General features: G+C 48.5%; 1 protein-coding gene across 2 annotated transcripts; it reads left to right on the forward strand.

Annotated features, from left to right (window-relative positions):
- Positions 1–2,504: 2,504 nt before the first annotated feature.
- PANK2 (pantothenate kinase 2) lies at positions 2,505–19,534 on the forward strand. 2 transcript variants are annotated; one of them, XM_071753167.1, is made up of 7 exons: positions 2,505–2,813; positions 11,851–12,203; positions 14,189–14,442; positions 15,403–15,579; positions 15,868–15,991; positions 18,139–18,264; positions 18,711–19,534. In XM_071753167.1, exons 1-7 carry the CDS (start codon positions 2,603–2,605, stop codon positions 18,759–18,761), a joined length of 1,296 nt encoding a protein of 431 aa, XP_071609268.1. In that variant the 5' UTR covers positions 2,505–2,602; the 3' UTR covers positions 18,762–19,534. The 2 variants fall into 2 exon arrangements, with proteins under 2 accessions (XP_071609268.1, XP_071609270.1); XM_071753169.1 differs by lacking the exon at positions 2,505–2,813 and having other exon boundaries at positions 11,902–12,238.
- Positions 19,535–20,332: the final 798 nt, after the last annotated feature.

A 20,332-nucleotide genomic window follows, 5' to 3' on the forward strand; every position in this document is an offset into this window, starting at 1 on the left:
TTGGGGAAGGAAATCTCCTCAGATCCTCTCACCTTGTTACAAACCTCATCTTTACTACTGCACCAAAATAAAGCAGCATTCACATCCCAAACCCAAACCTGCACAACCACACTGCAGGATCCATCCCAAAATTCACTGGAGGGAGGGGGCACATGGCTTCTCCTCAGATTTTCCATGGGATTCAGGGGATGCCTGTGAGATCCCAAACCAACAGCATCCATATCAAGGCCCTCACCTCTTGACACTTGACTTGCCTGCAGAGTTTTTCCCCCCCACTTCTTTTTTTAGCTTTGGATGCTTTTACCTTTTTACATCAAGAAGCTCTTGTGAAACAGTTGATTTACCACCCCACCAGGCTGGATAAAAGCACACCCTCAGGTTCCTGCTGGGAAGTGCCAGTGTTTTTACAGCTGTCAGGTAGCACTTTAAAAGCTAAATCACAGATTTAGCTCCTCCCTGCAGGAGGGAACTGTGTCCCCTGCACATCTTTTTAAAAAAGCAAACAAAAAAAGCCTTTTACTCACTGTGTAATAAAAATATTTGCCACTTCACATTCCACTGGTGAGGTTGCTGTGTGTGTTTCTGAGGTGAGGGGGGTGGATCTCAGCTTTTGAAGCCTCTCTGGAGCCAGGAAAGTTTTCACATGGGAGCTGCTGGAGAGTAAAATCCCCTGATTCACCTGCTTGGGGAGTGGAGGCTGCACAGAAGGATCCAACCAGCCCTCCTGCTTTTTTTTGGGAGGGTTGCAGCTGTTTTTCCCTTGGTTTTCCTGTTTCCTGGGCCACCTCTGACACCCTGGGTTCTGATCTGCTGTGCAGGGACCAGTGGTGGTTGCTCCCCAGGTTCTGCTTCTCATTTGCTGAACAGTTTGGGGCTTGGTTTGACCTGGAGAAAAGAGACAGCAACATCACCCAAACCAGCAGGGCTTTTCTGAAGGTATTTTTACTCAGAGCAGTGTTACTTTATCTCCTATCAGTACCAACATCCTTCCTGCAGTTGCCCAACAGGATATTAAAATCATACAAACAAAATCTGGCCAAGCTCCTTGCCCTGTTTTCACCACAGCAACCAGAATTCAGCAAAGTCTTACTGAAACTATGACACCTTTTTTTTTTTGGTTTTTTTTTTTTTTTTTTTGAGCATCAGTCACTTCATCCCTTGGGGATTGAATTAATGCCCCAGGATTGTGGTGAGCTGAGATTAGCACAGTGCAGGTGAAGAGCTCTGTGGGTCACTGGGTTCCAGCTCCAGGCTGTGCTCTGGGTTTGTTATCATCAACCATAATTCCACCCAGGAACCTCCATGGTCTTACAACAGGAGCTGTTATGGTCTCAGAGAGTCTGGGAAGCTGTTTTCCTCTTGGATGTCATCCTCTTGATGGTTGATTGTCTCCTCTCTGATGGTTGCTTCTGGTTTTCTGCTCCCTGGATGGCTGCTGCTGAGGTTGTTGGCTCAGTGTTGACACTGCTCAAGAGTTTAAAAGAAGAGGATGCATCAGCACTTCAATTAACTTCATCTGGATGGATCCCAAATCCTTGACCCTTCTTTCTTTGCCTCTTCTCCCTAAATCTCTTGGTTTGGTTCCTATTTTGTTATGGCTGGAGCTTGGCAGATCTTTGGAGAGTTGGAGTTTGGGTTCTGAGGCCTCATGAAGGGCAGCAGAACTTCTTCTTCCTGCTGTCCCTCCCTCCCTTCCTCTACTGGAGGGAACCCTGGCTCTCCAAGGGAATCCAGACCCCTCCTGGATGTCTCCCAGGAGCTCAGAAACATCCCATTTTGTTCCATTTCACCTTAGTGCCACCAACACGGCCCAGAGAGCAGCCACCCGGGACACTTCCAAGCACACCTCTGGACCGCTGTCCTCACCAGTGCCACCAGCAGTGTCTCAGGTTTGAGCTTCCTTCCCAGCCAAGGAAGGAGCTGGAGGAAGGGCTGAGGAGCAGGCAGGGCAGGAGGAGCTTTAGAGCCCGCGCTGGGCCTGCACGGCCATGGTGGGCCTTGGGGTGCAGGCCTGGCGTGGCGGGGGACCCCAAAGCCGCCCCGCAGTGAGGGGGTGAAGGAGAGCTCGCTATCTGCATATGTAAATCATATGCAAATCGTATGCAAATAACCGCCCCCACACGCGGCCCGATCCTGCCGGGCCTACTGCGGCTTTCCTTCCAGTCCCGGCCTGCGTTGCCATAGTTACCGGGTCTGTCAATCACCCTGCTTAACTCCGCCCCGGACGGGCCGTCACCTATTCCCATTGGACAGCTGCCGCGTCAGTCTCTCGCGAAGGAACGCGATTGGCCAGCGCTGCCGCATGCCGACCCGCCCCCTCCCCGCCATTGGCTGCTCTCTCTTGTCATTATCCGCGGCTGAGCGCGGGGCGGGGAGGGAGGGGCTGGCGCCCCGCTGCCGTGCAATCCCCGCCTCCCATTGGCGCAGCCGCCTGTCGCTCCGCGAGGCGAAGCGCGCCGATTGGCTGTTACCTCACGGCTCGTCCCGCCCCTCCGCGGGGCCGGCAGCGCAGGCGCGCTGCAGGCGGTGGCTGCGGCGGTGGCTGCTGTGAGGAGCGCGGCGCGGCGGGGCGGGCGGCCCATGGGGCCGGGCCGGGCTGCGGATGGAGCCGCCGCGCAACGGTGGCGGCCCGGAGGAGAAGCCGCCGCGACGGCGGGCGGGGGTGGGGGCGGCAGCGGCGGCGGATGCCGGACCCCCGAGGCGGCGGAGCAGCGGCGCGGCGGGCGTTGACAGCGCGGCGGGGCCGCAGCCCCGAGAACGGGGAGGCTCCGTCAGCCGCCAGCGCCGGGATTCGGTCCGCAAGAACCGCCCGCGTGAGTGAGGGAGGAAGCGGGGAACCGGGAAGAACCGGAGGGGGGGGGGGGGGGGAGGTGGAAGGGTCTGCGGTGTGGGAGGGGCTTATGGTAATGAGAAGGTGTGGGCGGGGCTACTGTGGGTGGGGCCGCAGGGGGCGGGGCCATGAGTTGGGGGGGTGAGGGGAGAGAATGGGGCAGGGGGAGGATGGAGAGGGGGGGGACAGAATGGGGACACTGGGATGGGGGGGGTGATGTGGGCCCAGCACGGGGACACGGGGGACAGGGGACAGCAGTTTGGGGTGGCAGGGGGGAGAAGCTGAGGTCTGGAAGCTGTGGGAGATGGAGGGCACCTGAGCAGGAGGCAGAGGTTGGGGTGCTGAGGGGATGGAGTGAGGGAGCTTGGACTGGAGGGAGAGAGGGAAGGTCACAGGGGAGGACACAGAGGGTGAGGAAGAGGAGACAGAAGGACAGATGGAGGGACCAGGGTGTGCAGCCAGAGCTGGGAGGTGAAGGCCGTGTGGCTGGACTGGTGGGGGGAAAAAAAAAATCAATGAAGAGCAAAGAAAAATGAGGTAAATTTTAGGAGGAGGGAACCCCAGAGGTTTGACAGGAACTGGACACAGCAAACTGGGCTTTGTAAGGGAAAAAAAAACCAACCTATCCCTGGAACTGTGGTTTTAAACGACCCACTGGAAATGGTCTGTGGAGTGAGTGAGGTGCAAAATGGATGGCAGCCTTCATTTTGGCAGCAGCAGGAGCTGCTGTGCAGGTGGCTGTGGCTTCAGCCATGTTGGGAGTGAGTGATGATTTCTTTGCTTGGGCTGCAGTCCTTCCTCTTGGAAGGAAATGGCCAGCTCCTCCAAATGAAATAACGTGGTTCCTCCTTACCTGCACAGCAATTCAGGCACATCAGTGAAGGAGTTCAGGCTGAACACAGGAATCTGTGTTGTCCTGCATCTCATAGCTAGACCTGGCTGGCAGTGCTGAGATGTTACTGTCTCTGGATTCATGTAGAGTTTTAAGTTTTACATCGTATTCTCTTTTTTTTTTGGTTGCTGGAAAAAAGAAAGGAAGCTTCTCTTTTGCCCTTAGTGTGAAAAATAGGAATTCTGTCCCAAAAGACTTTCCAAGACGTGTGCTGAGCTGGATGCTGCTCCTGCTACCTGTGTTCCCTTTCACTTCCAGATTGTGCTAGATCACAGGAGTGATCCTGCACCAGGAAATGGGTGTAAAGTTAATATTAAACAGCTGAGGTAATCATGGGGAGGGTTTCTGCTTCCTCCAGAATTCACAGGGTGATAGAGAAGTGAAGCAGAGGGGGGGAATGGTGCAGGCAGTGCTGGGCTGGGATTTAAAGGCAGCAAAACCAACTTTGTGGTTGGCAAGTCTGCTTGCATGGTTGTGGTGAGGAAATGAGAGGAAAACCTAGCAGTGGGAGCTGTGGGGTTGTTAATTAGAGAGGTGGTAGTAGGTCACAGCCAGCTGTAGGGAAATGAAGGAGATTTCTGGTATGAAAATGAGGGTGGGCTTGGATGGAGCTGTACAGGAGGTGATTATACTCCTCTGCCTTGCCTGAGGGCAGTTTCTGTGTCTTCTGTGGAAAACATAATTTAAAGCCAGGTGCTGAGGTTCTGGTTTGCCCCAGTTCAGTGCCAACACTGGCATGGGATACTTTTGGGAAAATGAGTGTTCTGGGAGCTTTAGATCCAGCCTGGAAGGTCAGCATAGGGTGAGCTAGGGCTACACCATGGCCTTGTCTTCCCTAAATGATTTTTTTGATAATTGGAAGAGAAATGTGCTTGAGCAGGCACATCCCTCAATAAATTCCATGTTTGATGTCAGGGTACAGCAGGTTTGGAAGCTGAAATGCTCAGTCCCACCTTAGGAAAGGTGACAAAAGGAAAAGCAAACCACTTCATAGGCACCTGATCAAAACTGTCCTGCTTTAGCTCCCACTTCTCTGCTTGCTGGTGTGTGTGCAAACAAGCTTGGTGACCTTGAGGCTTTTCTTGCTGCCTGTGCTGGCAGATGAGCCCTGCTTCCTGATTAAAATCCAGGAATGAAAGGATTTCTGCAGGCTGCTGTTCCAGCTCCTGGGTTTTCTTCCCATCTCATTGTCTCTCCGTGGCAGTGAGGTGTGGTGAGGGCTGTTTGAGGTGTGGGGAGGTCTGAGGGATAAAGTTGGATAAATCTGAAATAACCTGAGCAGCAGCAGCACCACTGATGTCCCAGCTGCTTGGGACCTTCCTGCACCTGGGGACTTCACCTGGGTGTTTCTTGGTGTGCTCTGTAGGAAGTGAAGAGCTCGATGGCAAACACTGGGATTTTCAGTGTGCCACAGGTAAAAGGAGGAGAAGTCAAGGGCATGGTTGTTTTGGGAGCTGAATTATCCCTGAAAACGTTGTGAAGCAGAGATGCTTTGATGTTCCTCGTTGGTGGGGTGGAAGGGGGAGCTCAGGGGGATTATTAGTACAGGAAAAAAATGATAATATAGAAAAAAGCTTTCTCAGCTCCAGAGGCAACCCAGAAGGATTCCTTCCTGCTAATGAACTCTTGGTACCATTAGTGAGCTCTGCACTGGAGGTAGCCCAGCTGAGGAAAAAGGATTTTTCCCTTTTACCTGGAGGTGAAGGTGGCTGTGGGACAGGGGTGGCTTGCTGTGGGTAGGGCTCAGTGCCAGGCATCAAACCGGGGTTAACCAGATCTGATGAGCAGAGGAATGTTACATTGTAATGACTCTTCCTTACCCTTGGAGAAATCCCTCAGGAATTCAGTGCATTGGCTTCTCCTTTTTTCCCCCCTTTCCTCCCATCTCTCCTGTGCTGCTGCACCACTGGGCTGCTCCTTCCTGAAAACCTGATTTCCCTGCCAAGAGGTGAATTTGGGTGATTTCCCTGGCTAGCAAAATGTGCTTCTCCTTTCTTAGCCTGTTTGGTAGTTCTCTATAAAAAAAAAAACAAACCAGCAAACTTGCTTTGATGCTTTTAGCAGGCATCATCTCTAATCTTTTACCCTTTGAGTAAAAGGGGAGCTGCATAATATCTGTACTGTAGTGTATCCATCAATTCCAAAATGTCAGGAAGAGCATCCTGTAAGGAATTCCATTTCAACTGATACCTCTTTGCTTTTCAAGTTTTAGTCTCCTCTGTCAGAATCATGCAAAGCCATAATGTACAGATTCTTCAGATTCTTAGTATATGAAGGATACAAGTAGAGGAACAAATAAAATACCATTTTGGCAGCTCCAAATTTAAGCTTTGATTTTTTTAAAAAAATACCTCCTCAGGATTTGGAATTGTGTACAAAATGTGAATTCCTGGCAAAACCTCTTTAGAGGGGTGGGAGGGTCTGCAGACTTTGTGTCACTTCATATTAAACCCTGATGAATGTTTTTCTCTTAAACATTTTGGTGTAAGCACAGAGATGCTCTCCTGGGCAATGAAATCCTCATTTCTGCAGGCTCATCTCTTTAGCTGCTGGCAGAATTTTCTCTTAACTTCAGGGTCAGACTGGAATACAGCTGGAGCTGCTTGTCTTCTGGAGAAAATCCACCATGGAGATCTTTAATTATATCACTCCTTTCATCTTGACTCTTCTGCAGCTTTCAAAATAAGTCTTTTGAGGGCTTTTTATTTATGTAGTGTCCAATTTTATAAGTAATTTGCATCACAAATAAAGGCATTATATTTATCTTCCCCTGAAGAGCTTAGAGTCTAACTCTAAAAAAAAAAAAAATGAAGTTGAAGGGAGGGAGCACATAATATCCTTGAGCTTTTCTCTGTGTGAGGGTGTTCAGCACAAGCTGTGAGCCCTTCACTCTGCTCTTGTGTTTGCTGTGGCTGCCCATCAGAAGAAAGTTTCTTTTTAAGACAAAGAGCTGGATGTAGATGGTGCCCATGAAAATGTGCAGAGCTGCTTTTTCAAAACATCAATGTGATGGGAAAACAAAAGACCAAAAGATACTTTTTTTTTTTTTCCCTTGGAGAAAAATTTGCTTTAGAGGTGCTTTCTAAGTGCTGATGCAGAGGGTTGCATTAGGGAAGCAAATGAAGATGAGGCTCATTGTTGTGTGGTCTGCTGAGTGGTGCCACCAGCTCACCAGTTCCTTAAGTCACCTCCTTTCTACCCCAGAAACTTCCCACACATAATCCTGGTGCCTTTATATATTTTTTTTTTGTCTTCTGCAGTAGTTGAGAGCAAGGGCAGTGGCCTTCATTGTGCCAGCAGACCAACATAGAGAGGTTGTTTGGTTTTTTTTTTCTCTTTTAAGACCCTAGAAGGTTTTGAATGGCTTTGGGAAGAGGATTTCCTGCCTTTCTTGTAAATGTCCAAACACCCTGGGAAAGACTAAACACTTGTGGAAGGTGCTGGGCAGGAGGAGAGTCAGGGGGTTTGCACCACCAGGCTCTTTCCCAGCAGGGAGGGCTCTGAGTAGCAGAGAAGGTGGTGAAGAGGCAGCATTTGGATGCTTTGCCTTGCCCACTGAAGCTTCTGTCTTCTTCAGCTTGGTTATTTCAGCAGAACTTTCTGCTGGAGAAAAATCAGCCCAGTGGCTCCTGAATGCTGTCAGTTCTCACCCTGCTCTAGATCTGCCCTCTTCTGCAGCACCTTTCTTGGGAAGAAAAAAAAAAATGCTGTAGAGGCAGTGACAAGGGAGAGATCTTTGTGTGGCTTTCAGTTGTGCTGGAAATGCTGGAGGAAGAGAAAAAAAATCATCAGTGTTTTAAAGAAATCTCAGGAGCAGATGGTGATGGCATCCATCCAGAAGAGCCTCCTCCTTCCTCCCTTTGAAGGCTTGGATTTTGCAGGATTTCTGTGTCTTCATGTTGGCTGACTTCCTGTGAGAGTAAGGAGGGGAAAAAAAAACAAAAAAACCAACAGTTCTCCATGTTGTTGAAATAATTTCCTCCTCCTTTGTTTGCCACACCCCTTTTCCTATGAAAAATGAGTTTCCAGGGGAAGTTTTGCCCATGCCCCAATGAATGAGTGGTCTGTGCAGGCTTCATGTTGTAGAAAATCCTTTTTGCTATGGGAAAGCAGTATTTAATTTGGAGCTAGCATGCTGCTTCCTCAGATTCTTAACCTGTGGCTGGGATGTATATAATGAGAGAGCCATAATTAAGAATCGTTTGGTTTAATTTAATTACCTTAATAGGCTGTCTTTTAGAATTTATCCCTGGGGAGTTCCTGAAGGTATAGATGAGCTGTTGGCAGATGGAGAGCACCAGCTGCTCCCAGCAGAGCCTTCCTGCAGCTGTGGGGATGTGTGAAGCTGTGTCCCAGCACAGGACAGAGGGTTGGATGCTGGGTTTGGGGCCAGATGGGGTTTTTGCAGGGTCAGGCAAGCCCTGAGCCCAACCTGGCTCCAGTTTCCACCAAGCCCTGCAGGCATTGTTCCTGTTTCCCCTCTAGCCATGTCTTCTGGCCTGCCAGAAAGCTTTACCCCATGCTTCATGTTCTCCTAGTTCAATGGCAACTATTACCAGCACCCAATATAAAATAAATATAGAGATAATAAAAAAATGAAAGGTCTTGAGAGCACAGAGAATGGGCTGGGATGAAATTTCTAAGCAGCTACAATTTAAATTTTTTTTTTTTTTTTTTTTTTTGGTGACAGCTTGCTGTTACTTTACTGAAGAAATCCCTGTACTGCCAGCTGGGAGCCCCTCAGCTTGGGATGGTGAGGTGGCCTCAGCAGGACACTGTGCTGCAGTTTTGGGATTATTTTCTTCTCTGCTTCACCCCCGTGAGGGCATCTCCAAGCCCCCATCCTGTGCTCTCTCCCTATTTTTTCCCTTGTGGAGCCTGGCAGAGTACAGCTGGGGAGGGGATTCCTCTCCCTAAATGCTTGGGTGGGGAGGCTTTGAAACAAAAACCAAACAGCAGGCTTCATAATGCAAAATAAATAAAAATAAAATGCATGTCCTGACAGGAACAAAAATAGTCCAGAAATCAGAAGGAAATTTCCCAGCACCAGGACATGAGGTGTCTGCAGCCAACCCCTTCCTCAGAGCAGAGCTGACAAAGCAGCATTTTTGGGTACAAAGAGTATTTTTAGGAGTGGGAACTTTGTGACAAGGGAGTCCAGGGTGTCAGTGACCAGGACAGACAGGAGAAGATTTGGCTGAGTCCCCTGGGAAGCCTCTGCCCCTTCCTTGCCTTGCACAGCAGAGTTCCAGCAGAACTGGGAAGCACAGGGAACGTGGGGGAACTGGTGTGAGTGGTCCTGACCATGAACTGGGGATTTCTCCCAGTGCTGTTTACCAGTTCCAGCCTCTGGAGGAGCTGGAGCAGCAGCAGAAAGCTCTGGTTTGCTGCTCATGCTGATTTTACCCATGAAACTCTTATGGTGGGTGGGTTTTGTTGTTTTTTTTTTTTTTTTTTTGCATAACAGGGCATGATCTTTGCTCAAAGCATTTTCCTGTGGTAATTAGTTGGTAATTAGTTGGTAATCTGAGATTCTGAATCAAAGGCAGGCAGAACACTGAGGGGAGGTGTCTGTTCTGTCACCAGCATGGGTGGTGTTTGTGCCACGTTGGAGATGGCATCAGGTGACACTGATGGAGAAGCAGTGTGTCCATCATATATATCATAAAAAAAATAAATTGTAGAGTGGTTTGGCTTGAAAGGGACCTTTCATCCTGATGGGGCTGGTGGTGGTCTCTGACTTCTTTTTGCCAGCACTGAAGCCACACTCCTCCTTCTGAGGGTGCAGAAAGCCTGGAGCTTGTCCTGCCTTTCTCTTCACTTCCACTCTGGGATCTTGGCCACCCCTTCCCATGAGGATGCTCCTCCTGCTCTGCTGTCCCCTGGGGTGTGGATCTCCTGATGTTCTGCCCAGGCAGTCCTCATTCCTCTCTTGAGAAGTGGCTTCACTGTTTGTTTCTTTGTGGAGCACTTCAGTAAGGTTTTCACAAGGGATGTTGGAAGTAAGGCACGGGTGAATTTTTCTCCAGGAACTTGATGGACTTCCCATACTGAAATGCTGGTGGAGCAGTGCTGATTTCTGGAGCAGAGAGTGAGAAATTGTCATGAAAAAAACCCAAAATGCCTTGAATTGCTCCAGCTTTCTTTCTCCCTTGGGCTGTGATTCCAGTTTTTTTTTTCTCTCATTCAGGAACAGTTATTTTTATGTCTGTTCTCCTTTGAAGTAAATGCATTGGAAACAGAGAGTGATTGGGAGTTAGCTGTGTCTCCTAAAATAGAGTCTGCATCTTCTTTCAAGATTTCTTTTTGGTGATGGTCGGGGGTGGCCTCTCTGTAAATAATACAAAAATAACTCCCTGGTTTAAAAATAACCTGGGCAGCTGAGGGCTCCAGCAGCTCCTGGAGAGCTGGGATGCTTTGGGAGGGCCTGGCCCCACCAAGGAGAGATACCATTGTCTCCAGACATGTGCCTGCCTGTCTTGGGGCTTTTTAAAGGTGGTTTTTTGGGGGATTGAGTTTCTCTCCTGCCTCGGGGTTGTTTTCTTGGCTGCTCAGCTTGTTCAAGTGCTGCCTCTGGGTGTTTGGGTATCACTCTCTGCCTGCTGAGTGCTCCAGCAGCTCGGGTGCCTTGGTGTGTCCCTCCTGTTGTGCCCCTTGGTGTGTCCCCTGCTGGGACAGGGGGACAAGGATCATGCTCTCACCTGGAAAATCCTGCACTCAGAGACAAGGATCATGCTCTCACCTGGAAAATCCTGCACTCAGAGACAAGGATCATGCTCTCACCTGGAAAATCCTGCACTCAGGAGGTGGCTGCTGCTGCTTCCCTGAGCTTAACCAGAGAGACACCAACTTTCAGGTGGTTTTCAGGTCTCACACACCTACCCCAAACCACAGCACCCTGGCTCTGACACTTCAGCTCTTTACCCAAGCTCCTTCTTTCCAGAGGAACGTTCTTTGCTGCATTCAGGTTTATTTTCTAAACATGGCTTTTTATTTATTTTTTTTTTCCTTTTGGGAAAACTGTAAGCATTTAATCCTGCTGCCATAAGCCATAACATGTGGCTGCATTTTTCTCTTTGCTCTTCAGCCCATGTATCTTGTTAGCTCAAGCCCATCCTTTAGCTCATTAATAGTAATATTAATCTGTCCCAGTTCTCAGCTCTAATCGCAGATTCCATCTGATCAGGGTTTTCTCTTGATCTTTTCCCAGAAGCTCATTATCTTTTACAGCTGTAAATGTTGCTGGGCCCGACACTAATGCATATTTTGTACCACGGGGGAATTTGACTAATAAAATAATCCAGTTAGACATTTTGTTTTTGTCTCCCTGGGGCATCTTAGATTACTTGTCTACCTCAGTTATGTGTTGCAATTAGTTAACGTTTGTACAGCCCTTTGATGTAAAAGCACTGGTATTACCCTTGGCTCTGCATCAGAACTTGAGAAAAGAAATAACTGGGGACTAAAATGGCAGCAGGGATCTGATAGCAAGCTGGATGGGTACTCTCAGCCCTGTGCCACGGGTCTCTTCATGCCTGGTGGAGGTGGGAGGGGAAATATTTTGAGATGTTGGGTGCTCCTGAACATGAGGTGTCTGAAAAAGGGAGTGAAGCCCATGTACAGAGGAGTCTCAGCCCTGTTTGTCAAAGGCAGACCAGGCTGCTAGCATTTTTTTCTTGGGAAATTAATAGAATCCTAGAGTGGGCTGGGTTGGAAGGGACCTCAGAGCTCATCAAGTCCAACCCTTGCTCCACTCCCCCCGTGGTTCCCAGCCCATGGCACTGAGTGCCACATCCAGGCTCTTTTGAAATATCTCCAGGGATGGAGAATCCACCCCTTCCCTGGGCAGCCCATTCCAGTGTCTGATCACCCTCTCCAGAAAGAAATTCTTTAAAATACATCAAAGGGTCCAGCATTAGGGAGCACTTAGAGGGTTACATATCATAAAAAAAAAAAATAAATTGTAGAATGGTTTGGGTTAAAGGGACTTCCAAGGTCATGGAGTCCAACCGGGTCGCTTCAGAATGAATCCGAACCGGGTGAATCATTCAGGTTATACCTGGTGGTTTGACTTTATCACCCTCTTCTTCTTCTTTTTGTTTTTTTTTTTTTTTTTTCCCCTTTTTAGTCTTCCCTTGGTTTGGCTTGGACATCGGGGGCACCTTGGTGAAGCTGGTTTATTTTGAACCCAAGGACATCACCGCCGAGGAGGAGGAGGAAGAAGTGGAAAACCTGAAGAGCATCCGCAGATACCTGACCTCCAACGTGGCCTATGGCTCCACGGGAATTCGGGATGTGCACCTGGAGCTAAGGGACCTTACCCTGTGTGGACGTAAAGGCAATCTGCACTTTATCCGCTTCCCTACCCATGACATGCCTGCTTTTATCCAAATGGGAACTGAAAAACACTTCTCAAGCCTCCACACTACCTTATGTGCCACGGGAGGTGGAGCCTACAAATTTGAGCAGGACTTTCTGACAGTAGGCATTTTTGGCTTCTCTACGGTTGGGATCTGGTAGTCAGATGATTTTTCATTTATTTTTTTTATAAGGTTTGAAAAAGAGGGAGCTTTCTCCACAGGCTTTAAAGCTTCTCCTCGGGATGAGCTTTGGAAGAGGGTCCCTGACTCAAACTTGGGTCATGCTGAGTCCAGTTGGCATCTGCAAACTCACATTTCTTTTCCTCAGAGTGCATGTAACTTCCCTCTCACTCCAAAACCATCCTCTCAACTTCCAAGGTTTTCTCTGCATTTCTGAGCTCTGATTCCCTCCAAAACCATCCTCTCAACTTCCAAGGTTTTCTCTGCATTTCTGATCTCTGATTCCCTCCAAAACCATCCTCTCAACTTCCAAGGTTTTCTCTGCATTTCTGAGCTCTGATTCCCTCCAAAACCATCCTCTTAACTTCCAAGGTTTTCTCTGCATTTCTGATCTCTGATTCCCTCCAAAACCATCCTCTTAACTTCCAAGGTTTTCTCTGCATTTCTGAGCTCTGATTCCCTCCAAAACCATCCTCTCAACTTCCAAGGTTTTCTCTGCATTTCTGATCTCTGATTCACCCCAAAACCATCCTCTCAACTTCCAAGGTTTTCTCTGCATTTCTGAGCTCTGATTCCCTCCAAAACCATCCTCTCAACTTCCAAGGTTTTCTCTGCATTTCTGAGCTCTGATTCCCTCCAAAACCATCCTCTCAACTTCCAAGGTTTTCTCTGCATTTCTGAGCTCTGATTCACCCCAAAACCATCCTCTCAACTTCCAAGGTTTTCTCTGCATTTCTGAGCTCTGATTCCCTCCAAAACCATCCTCTCAACTTCCAAGGTTTTCTCTGCATTTCTGAGCTCTGATTCCCTCCAAAACCATCCTCTCAACTTCCAAGGTTTTCTCTGCATTTCTGAGCTCTGATTCACCCCAAAACCATCCTCTCAACTTCCAAGGTTTTCTCTGCATTTCTGATCTCTGATTCCCTCCAAAACCATCCTCTCAACTTCCAAGGTTTTCTCTGCATTTCTGATCTCTGATTCCCTCCAAAACCATCCTCTCAACTTCCAAGGTTTTCTCTGCATTTCTGATCTCTGATTCCCTCCAAAACCATCCTCTCAACTTCCAAGGTTTTCTCTGCATTTCTGACCTCTGATTCCCTCCAAAACCATCCTCTTAACTTCCAAGGTTTTCTCTGCATTTCTGATCTCTGATTCCCTCCAAAACCATCCTCTCAACTTCCAAGGTTTTCTCTGCATTTCTGAGCTCTGATTCCATTCATCTCAGTCTTGTGGGTTGGGTTTGGTTTTTTTTTTCCCTTATTGCTGTCTCTCTCCTGCACAATGTTTGTTCTCTTGTTCTTCTGCTCTTGTGGTTTCATGTCTGCCACACGTGTGATGGAGCTGGGTGGGGTGCAGTCAGGTTTGGTGGTGAGGTTGGCAGCTGGGATTTGGCACCAGCTTCTGGCTTCATTGTAAGGGTGATTCTTGTTCATGGGTGAAAAGCAAGTGTTATAAATACTGCATGGAACCAGGGCTGGAAAAAATGCACTGAAAGAAGAGGCTTTTTGTGCAGTGACACGAGGGGAAAACAATTTCATAACTTCCTCTGTCCTCTGGGTGGTTTTTTTTGCTTGGGTTTTTCTTTTTTTCAGTCCAACAGTGAAGTCCCTTTTTTTTTTTTCTTCTCCTTTGTTTTTAATGCCTCGGAGTCAGGGCCTAAACCAGGCCTATGGAAGTGGATGGGATTTTCTTGGCATCCATCTGTGGATCCAGTTGTTTGTTTTCCCCCTCTTCCCTCTCTGCACACCACAGGGCTGGGGTCCTTTGGAGCCCTCCTGACACCTCTCCTTCTCTCACCACCACAAGGGAGAAAGCTGAATTCAGCTGCCAGGGAGTGCATTTTTCTAGCCCTGAGCATCAACACTTCAGCTCCTTAGCTACTCCTTGAATATTCTTCCTTTTTTTCTTCTTTTCCTCCCTCCCCAGATGGGTGACCTGCAGCTCTGTAAGCTCGATGAACTCGATTGCCTTATTAAAGGAGTTCTGTACATCGATTCAGTTGGGTTCAATGGGCATTCAGAGTGCTACTATTTTGAGAACCCAACGGATGCTGAGAGGTGTCAGAAGCTCCCCTTCAACCTGGAGAATCCCTACCCTCTCCTTTTGGTCAACATTGGCTCAGGGGTCAGCATTCTGGCTGTGTATTCAAAAGAAAACTATAAACGGGTAACGGGCACCAGGTGAGTGCTGGGGGGGACATAAACTGAGTTTTATTTTAGAGCCTGGTGTGCAGTTTTTGCACTGGAGGTGACATTTCCAGGGACAAGCTGCAAGGAAGGGGGCAAAGTGAATGATCCAAGCTCCTGCTTCTTAACTGCAGCCCCTCATCTGCCCCCAGAGATCCCTCCTGGGAGAGAGGAGCTTGAATTTGGTGATTTGTAATTCCTACAGCAGGGCAACTGGAAAAAAAAAAACCAGCTTCTGAGCTTTTATTTGACATCAGAGAGACCTCATGGTGTGGGATTATCCCAGATATCCTCAGAACAGCCCTGTTAACAACCACGAGCTTCCATCCTAGCAGTGGAGCTTTCTTTCCATCCTAATATTCCAAATTCACCTGATTTTGGGGGCAGGGATGCTGGTGTGGCATTAATTCCCCAGACAGCTGGGGAATTAAGATGTGGCTCTTGTTGCCAAGCAAAGCCAAAGTTCTCTGTGGCTTTAAACTCTCCTTCATTTCCTGAAAATTAGGAATAATAATAAAAAATGACTGACAGTACAGATCTTACTCCTCTGTCATTGTGGGGTGGGTGTGTGTGTGTGCAGAAAAGTGAACAGGATGTAGTTTTTTTCCCCCAAATTTTGAATAGTTGTGCCCTAACAGGCAGCCCCTCAGCATTACTTTAATTTATTTTAAGATTGACCTCTGAGTGCTGGCAAGAAGGTGAGTATTGTAAAATAAGAACATTTTTTGTCCTTTATAAACAGGCCCTGTGCAGAAGGGATTCCTTGCAGGCTGGAAGTGGTTTAAAAGCAGAAGATTTCAAGAAAAATTTTCTGCTTTTCTGAAATTGTTCTCACTGAAGGGCTGGGGCAGGCTGAGCCTCAGCTGAGGGATGGGAGCTGCCAGGGGTTGAGCTCTTTTCTTCTCTCCTCTCCAGAAGCAAAGCAGGTGACTTGTGTTGTGTTTGACTTTGCAGCCTTGGAGGAGGAACTTTTTTTGGTCTCTGCTGCCTCCTTACTGGTTGCTCCACCTTTGAAGAAGCCCTGGAGATGGCATCCCATGGGGACAGCACCAAGGTGGACAAACTGGTGCGGGACATTTATGGAGGAGACTACGAGAGGTTTGGGTTGCCAGGCTGGGCTGTAGCATCCAGGTAATCACCTGGCTGGCTTTGCTTTTTCTTTAAAATCCCTGGATTTCTGTGTCTCAGGAGAGCAGCCAACCACTCCTCCTGCTCTGGAGGAGGCAGTGCTCTGTAAAGTTAGAAATAAATCATGGAATGCTTCGGGTTGGAAAGGAGCTTCCAAGGGGCTGGGTGCAGGGTGCAGGGAGAGCTTCAGCTACAAAAAATGAAAATGAAAATGCTGCAAAATGAAGTGTTTTGGTTAAATGAGCAGCTGAGTTAGCAGATGGACCTCTGACCTGTGAACTGTCTTCACAGCTTTGGGAACATGATGAGCAAGGAGAAAAGGGAATCTGTCAGCAAAGAGGACCTGGCCAAGGCTACTTTAATAACCATCACCAACAACATTGGCTCCATAGCAAGGATGTGTGCACTTAATGAGGTATTAAGGGCAAATCTGGTTTACTGACTCCTCTCTAAGCATTTCTTGTGTTCCACCACCCTGCAGGATCTCTGCTTCCCTGCCTGTGCAGGACTGGGTGCTCATATTTGTCTTTTTGGATGCTCATAAGCTGCACTTTGCTCACTTGGGCTTCCTGAGTGCATTTTGTCCTCACATGGCTGGGCCAGCTGGTTGTGCTGGGAAGGAATTAGGGGCTGGCTCTTGGTCTGTTGGGTCCCTGCATGGTGTGGAATTAAAACAGCTTCCTGGGGGTGGAGTTGAGGAGCAGGAGGTGTGTGATCCATCTACAGCTGCTCCTCTGACTTTGTGCTTTCAGCTTCTTTACAGTGCTGCCTTGTTGCATTCATGTCAAGCAGCATTGTACAGGGCTATGAAAGAACAGAGACCTGCTCTGCTCTCCCCTCTCAGCTGGTTCCTCTGGGATGCAGCACCCACCCTCCTGGTGATCACCATTTACCTTCCTTCTGAAGCCCAAAAAGGCCAAGCAAGACCCTGTCAGGGTCTTTCTCTGTTTCACTTCCCTCCTGGAGCTGGGCAGGACCTTAAAACCAGTCATGGCCACCTCAGATCTGCTGAGGCCTCTGCAGGATGCAGAGAGGGGTGTGAGAACTGAGGGGAAGGTGGTGATGAAGGTGAAGGGAAGATCCCTTGAAGTGTGATCCCATGAGTGCAGGAGCAGACAGGACTTGATCCCAGTTCTTCAGCAGGAGGAGGAACTGAAAATCATTTCCTTGTTGGAGAAGAAAGTTTCAGGGTTCATCACTCGTGGCTCAGGAGTATTTTGGGATTTAAAAGTTTGGCTGGAAGTCTGGTTTAAATCCCAAATGTCACTACTGGGTTGGTCTTATTTCTTTCAGACTTGTGATGATGATGATGGGTTTCTAAAGCTCTTTTATTTCCTGATGAGCAGTGGAGAGCCAGGCAGCTTTTCTAAAGGATCCTAGAATCCTAGAATGGGCTGGGTCGGAAGGGACCTCAGCTCATCAAGTCCAACCCTTGCTCCACTCCCACTGCAGTTCCCAGCCCATGGCACTGAGTGCCACATCCAGGCTCTTTTGAAATATCTCCAGGGATGGAGAATCCACCCCTTCCCTGGGCAGCCCATTCCAATGGCTGAGCACCCTCTCCAGAAAGAAATTCTTTCTAATGTCCAACCTAAACCTCCCCTGGCACAACTTGAGACCTCTTGTGCCCTCTTGTCTTGCTGAGAGTTGCCTGGGAAAAGAGCCCAACCCACACCAAGTCAAAGCTTGGAGTGATGGTGCAGAGAGAGGAGATGGCACCTGGTGATCAGTGTTTGTAGCCACTGGAAGGCTCCTCCTAGCCAAAGAGCTTTAAATTCTATTTCAATTCCTGAGCTAGAAAAGCTGTACTTGGACCTGGTGGTTTCTGGGTACTGTGAAAGAGTCTGAAGAAAGAGCCTGGCCTACCATGGCCTGGCTGTTGCTTTCTGACACAGCTGTGGATGTTTTATCTTCAGCAGATCCTGCCTGACACTCCCAGCAGTCACTTAATTCATGGAATCAGAGAATAATTGAGACTGAAAGAGCCTTTCAGATCATCAGCTCCAACCCTTCCCCCAGCACTGCCCCATGGCCCTCAGCACCACATCTCCAGGGCTCTGAAATCCCTCCAGGGATGATGAGGACTCCCTGGGCAGCCTGGGCCAGGCCCTGAAAACCCTTTCCAGGGAGAAATTACTCCTAAAATCCAACCTAAACCTCCCCTGGCACAACTTGAGGACATTTCCTCTTGTCCCATCCCTTGTTCCTTGGGAGCAGAGCCCGACCCCCCCTGGCTCCAACCTCCTCTCAGGGGGTTGCAGAGAGCCAGAAGCTCTCCCCTCATCCCATCACTCCAGGATCAGCCCCCCCAGCTCCCTCAGCTGCTCCTGGGCAGATTTGTGCTCCAGAAGCTTTCAATTTGCTGTTTTTCATCAGTTAATCATTAAATGTATCTGGAAATACCTGGAAATGTATCTCAAAAGCTGCCTATGGCCTTTTTAAAAGGTGCTATAGGTCTAATTCTTTCCTTCTTCCTCTAAGGTGGGATTTTCATCACTGCCAACAGAAAATGGAATTAATTTTTCCTGTTGTTTTTTTTTTTTTTTCCCTTAATACTTGCAGAACATCAATCGGGTGGTGTTTGTTGGCAATTTCCTTCGGATCAACACCATCTCCATGAGGCTTCTGGCATATGCTTTGGACTACTGGTCAAAGGGACAGCTAAAAGCACTTTTCTTGGAACATGAGGTGAAATTTTAAATTTGTTTGGGGTTTTTTTTGGTTTTTTTCCTATGTCAAAATTCCCATCCTCTGTGAAGCAGCCACCTGGGGCCTGGAGCTGTGGGTTCCCCAAGCTGCTCCCCTGCAGCATCCACTGTAGGGTCACAAAATCCATGCCTGTTGTCCCAGTAACCAATACCAGAACTGTTTATTACCAAGCTCATCTTGCCTGGGAGCTCTCTCTGAACCCACTGCTGGTGCAGATGACTCTGTGCAGCACTCACTACAGTCAGAATCTGTTTTTGGGATGTGCCTACATCCACTTGTTTCTTCTCACCATCTTTTATAAGTGGCTAAAATGACACAGAATGGGGAATATTCTTGTTCTTGTGCCAGCTATGTGCACTGACTTGCCTTTTTAGTAGATAATTATTTAAATGATATTTTAATCAACATCCTTGTCTGCTCTTCAGGGTTATTTTGGTGCAGTTGGGGCTCTCCTGGGACTCCTGGATTCTGCCTGACCCAGAGCAGATTCTCCACGTGGAACCAACAGTGTTGGGGCACTTCTGGGGTCACTAAGCCCACATCTGCCTGACTCCTAAACTGATTTTGGGGGAGCTGACCAGGAGAGGAGAGGATTTGCTGCCTCCCTGCCTGGGAGGAGCTGAAACCAACCACCCAGCTTTGTTCCAGAGGTGACACTGAGCCACTGCCATCACCCAGCCTGGCTTAGGTGACCTTCCCAACGTCTGATGGTGGTGGCATCACACAGGACAATGCTCTCTGTCCCCTCCCTTGGAATTCAGGCCTTTCCCAGAGTTCAGCTGCAGCCCTTTTATGCCTGGAAAAGGAGAGGCCTCGTGGTGGCTTGGAAATTGTCTGTGAAGGGGACAGAAGATGAGGATGTGGAGCCCTCCAGAGCGTGGCTGTCCCCAAAAACCCCTCTGGTGGCTTCTCCCCCCCTCCTGCTGCCAGTTCCTTATCTCTGTGTGCAGGGGGTGGGAGACAGAAGGTCCAGAACAGCTCCTGCCTCTTGGGTCCACCTCTAACACTCCAGCTGAGGTGGCTCTGCCAGCTCTGCCCACAGCAAGTTTGAAGATGAAAGTGCTTGTTTTTCTTTTCTGTTTGTTTGTTTTTCTTTTTGTTTGTTTGTTTTTCTTTTTGTTTGGTTGGTTGGTTGGTTTTTCTGTCTTGTAAAAACTGCATCTAACTATACCAAAGAGCTCACTTCTTCTTTCAATCTCGGGATCTTCTCTGTAATGTTCCATTTTATGTTTATAAATTGTTAAAGCAGTAGTTTCTGGGGGAAATGGCTCCTTCCCATGTGCATCTTCTCCTCTCCTCTCTCTCCCTGCCCTCTGGCATCCACCTCCCAGAGGGGGAACCCCTGCACGGGGAGGGGCTCAGGGTGGGGGTGAATCCTAGAATCCTAGAATGGGCTGGGTTGGAAGGTCCCTTTTAGGCTCCTTTCAGGTCATCACCTTCTCTTTGCTTCTCACCTGGATCACAACCATTATTTCCTTGACATCAAAAATATTAATTGTGCCAACTGCACAAAAGCTCAATTATTTTTTTTTTTTTTTTTTTTTACAAGTTGAAACCCACAAAGACCTGAAAACTCTTTGACTTACAGCTGGAAGCAGACCTTGACTTTTGGGATAACTCATCCTGCATCCCTGGGATAGTGCTTGAGTAACTGCACTGCCTGGACAGATTCCAGCTTCTGAGAGTTTATCAGAATCCCAGAATGGGCTGGGCTGGAAGGGACCTCAGAGCTCATCAAGTCCAACCCTTGCTCCACTCCCACTGCAGTTCCCAGCCCATGGCACTGAGTGCCACATCCAGGCTCTTTTGAAATATCTCCAGGGATGGAGAATCCACCCCTTCCCTGGGCAGCCCATTCCAATGGCTGAGCACCCTCTCCAGAAAGAAATTCTTTCTCATGTCCAACCTAAACCTCCCCTGGCACAACTTGAGACCTCTTGTGCCCTCTTGTCTTGCTGAGAGTTGCCTGGGAAAAGAGCCCAACCCCCCCCTGGCTCCAACCTCCTTTCAGGGAGTTGGAGAGAGTGATGAGGTCTCCCCTGAGCCT

This window comes from Heliangelus exortis, chromosome 10 (assembly GCF_036169615.1).
Source record: "Heliangelus exortis chromosome 10, bHelExo1.hap1, whole genome shotgun sequence".
In the NCBI taxonomy this organism is placed as follows: Eukaryota; Metazoa; Chordata; class Aves; order Apodiformes; family Trochilidae; genus Heliangelus; species Heliangelus exortis.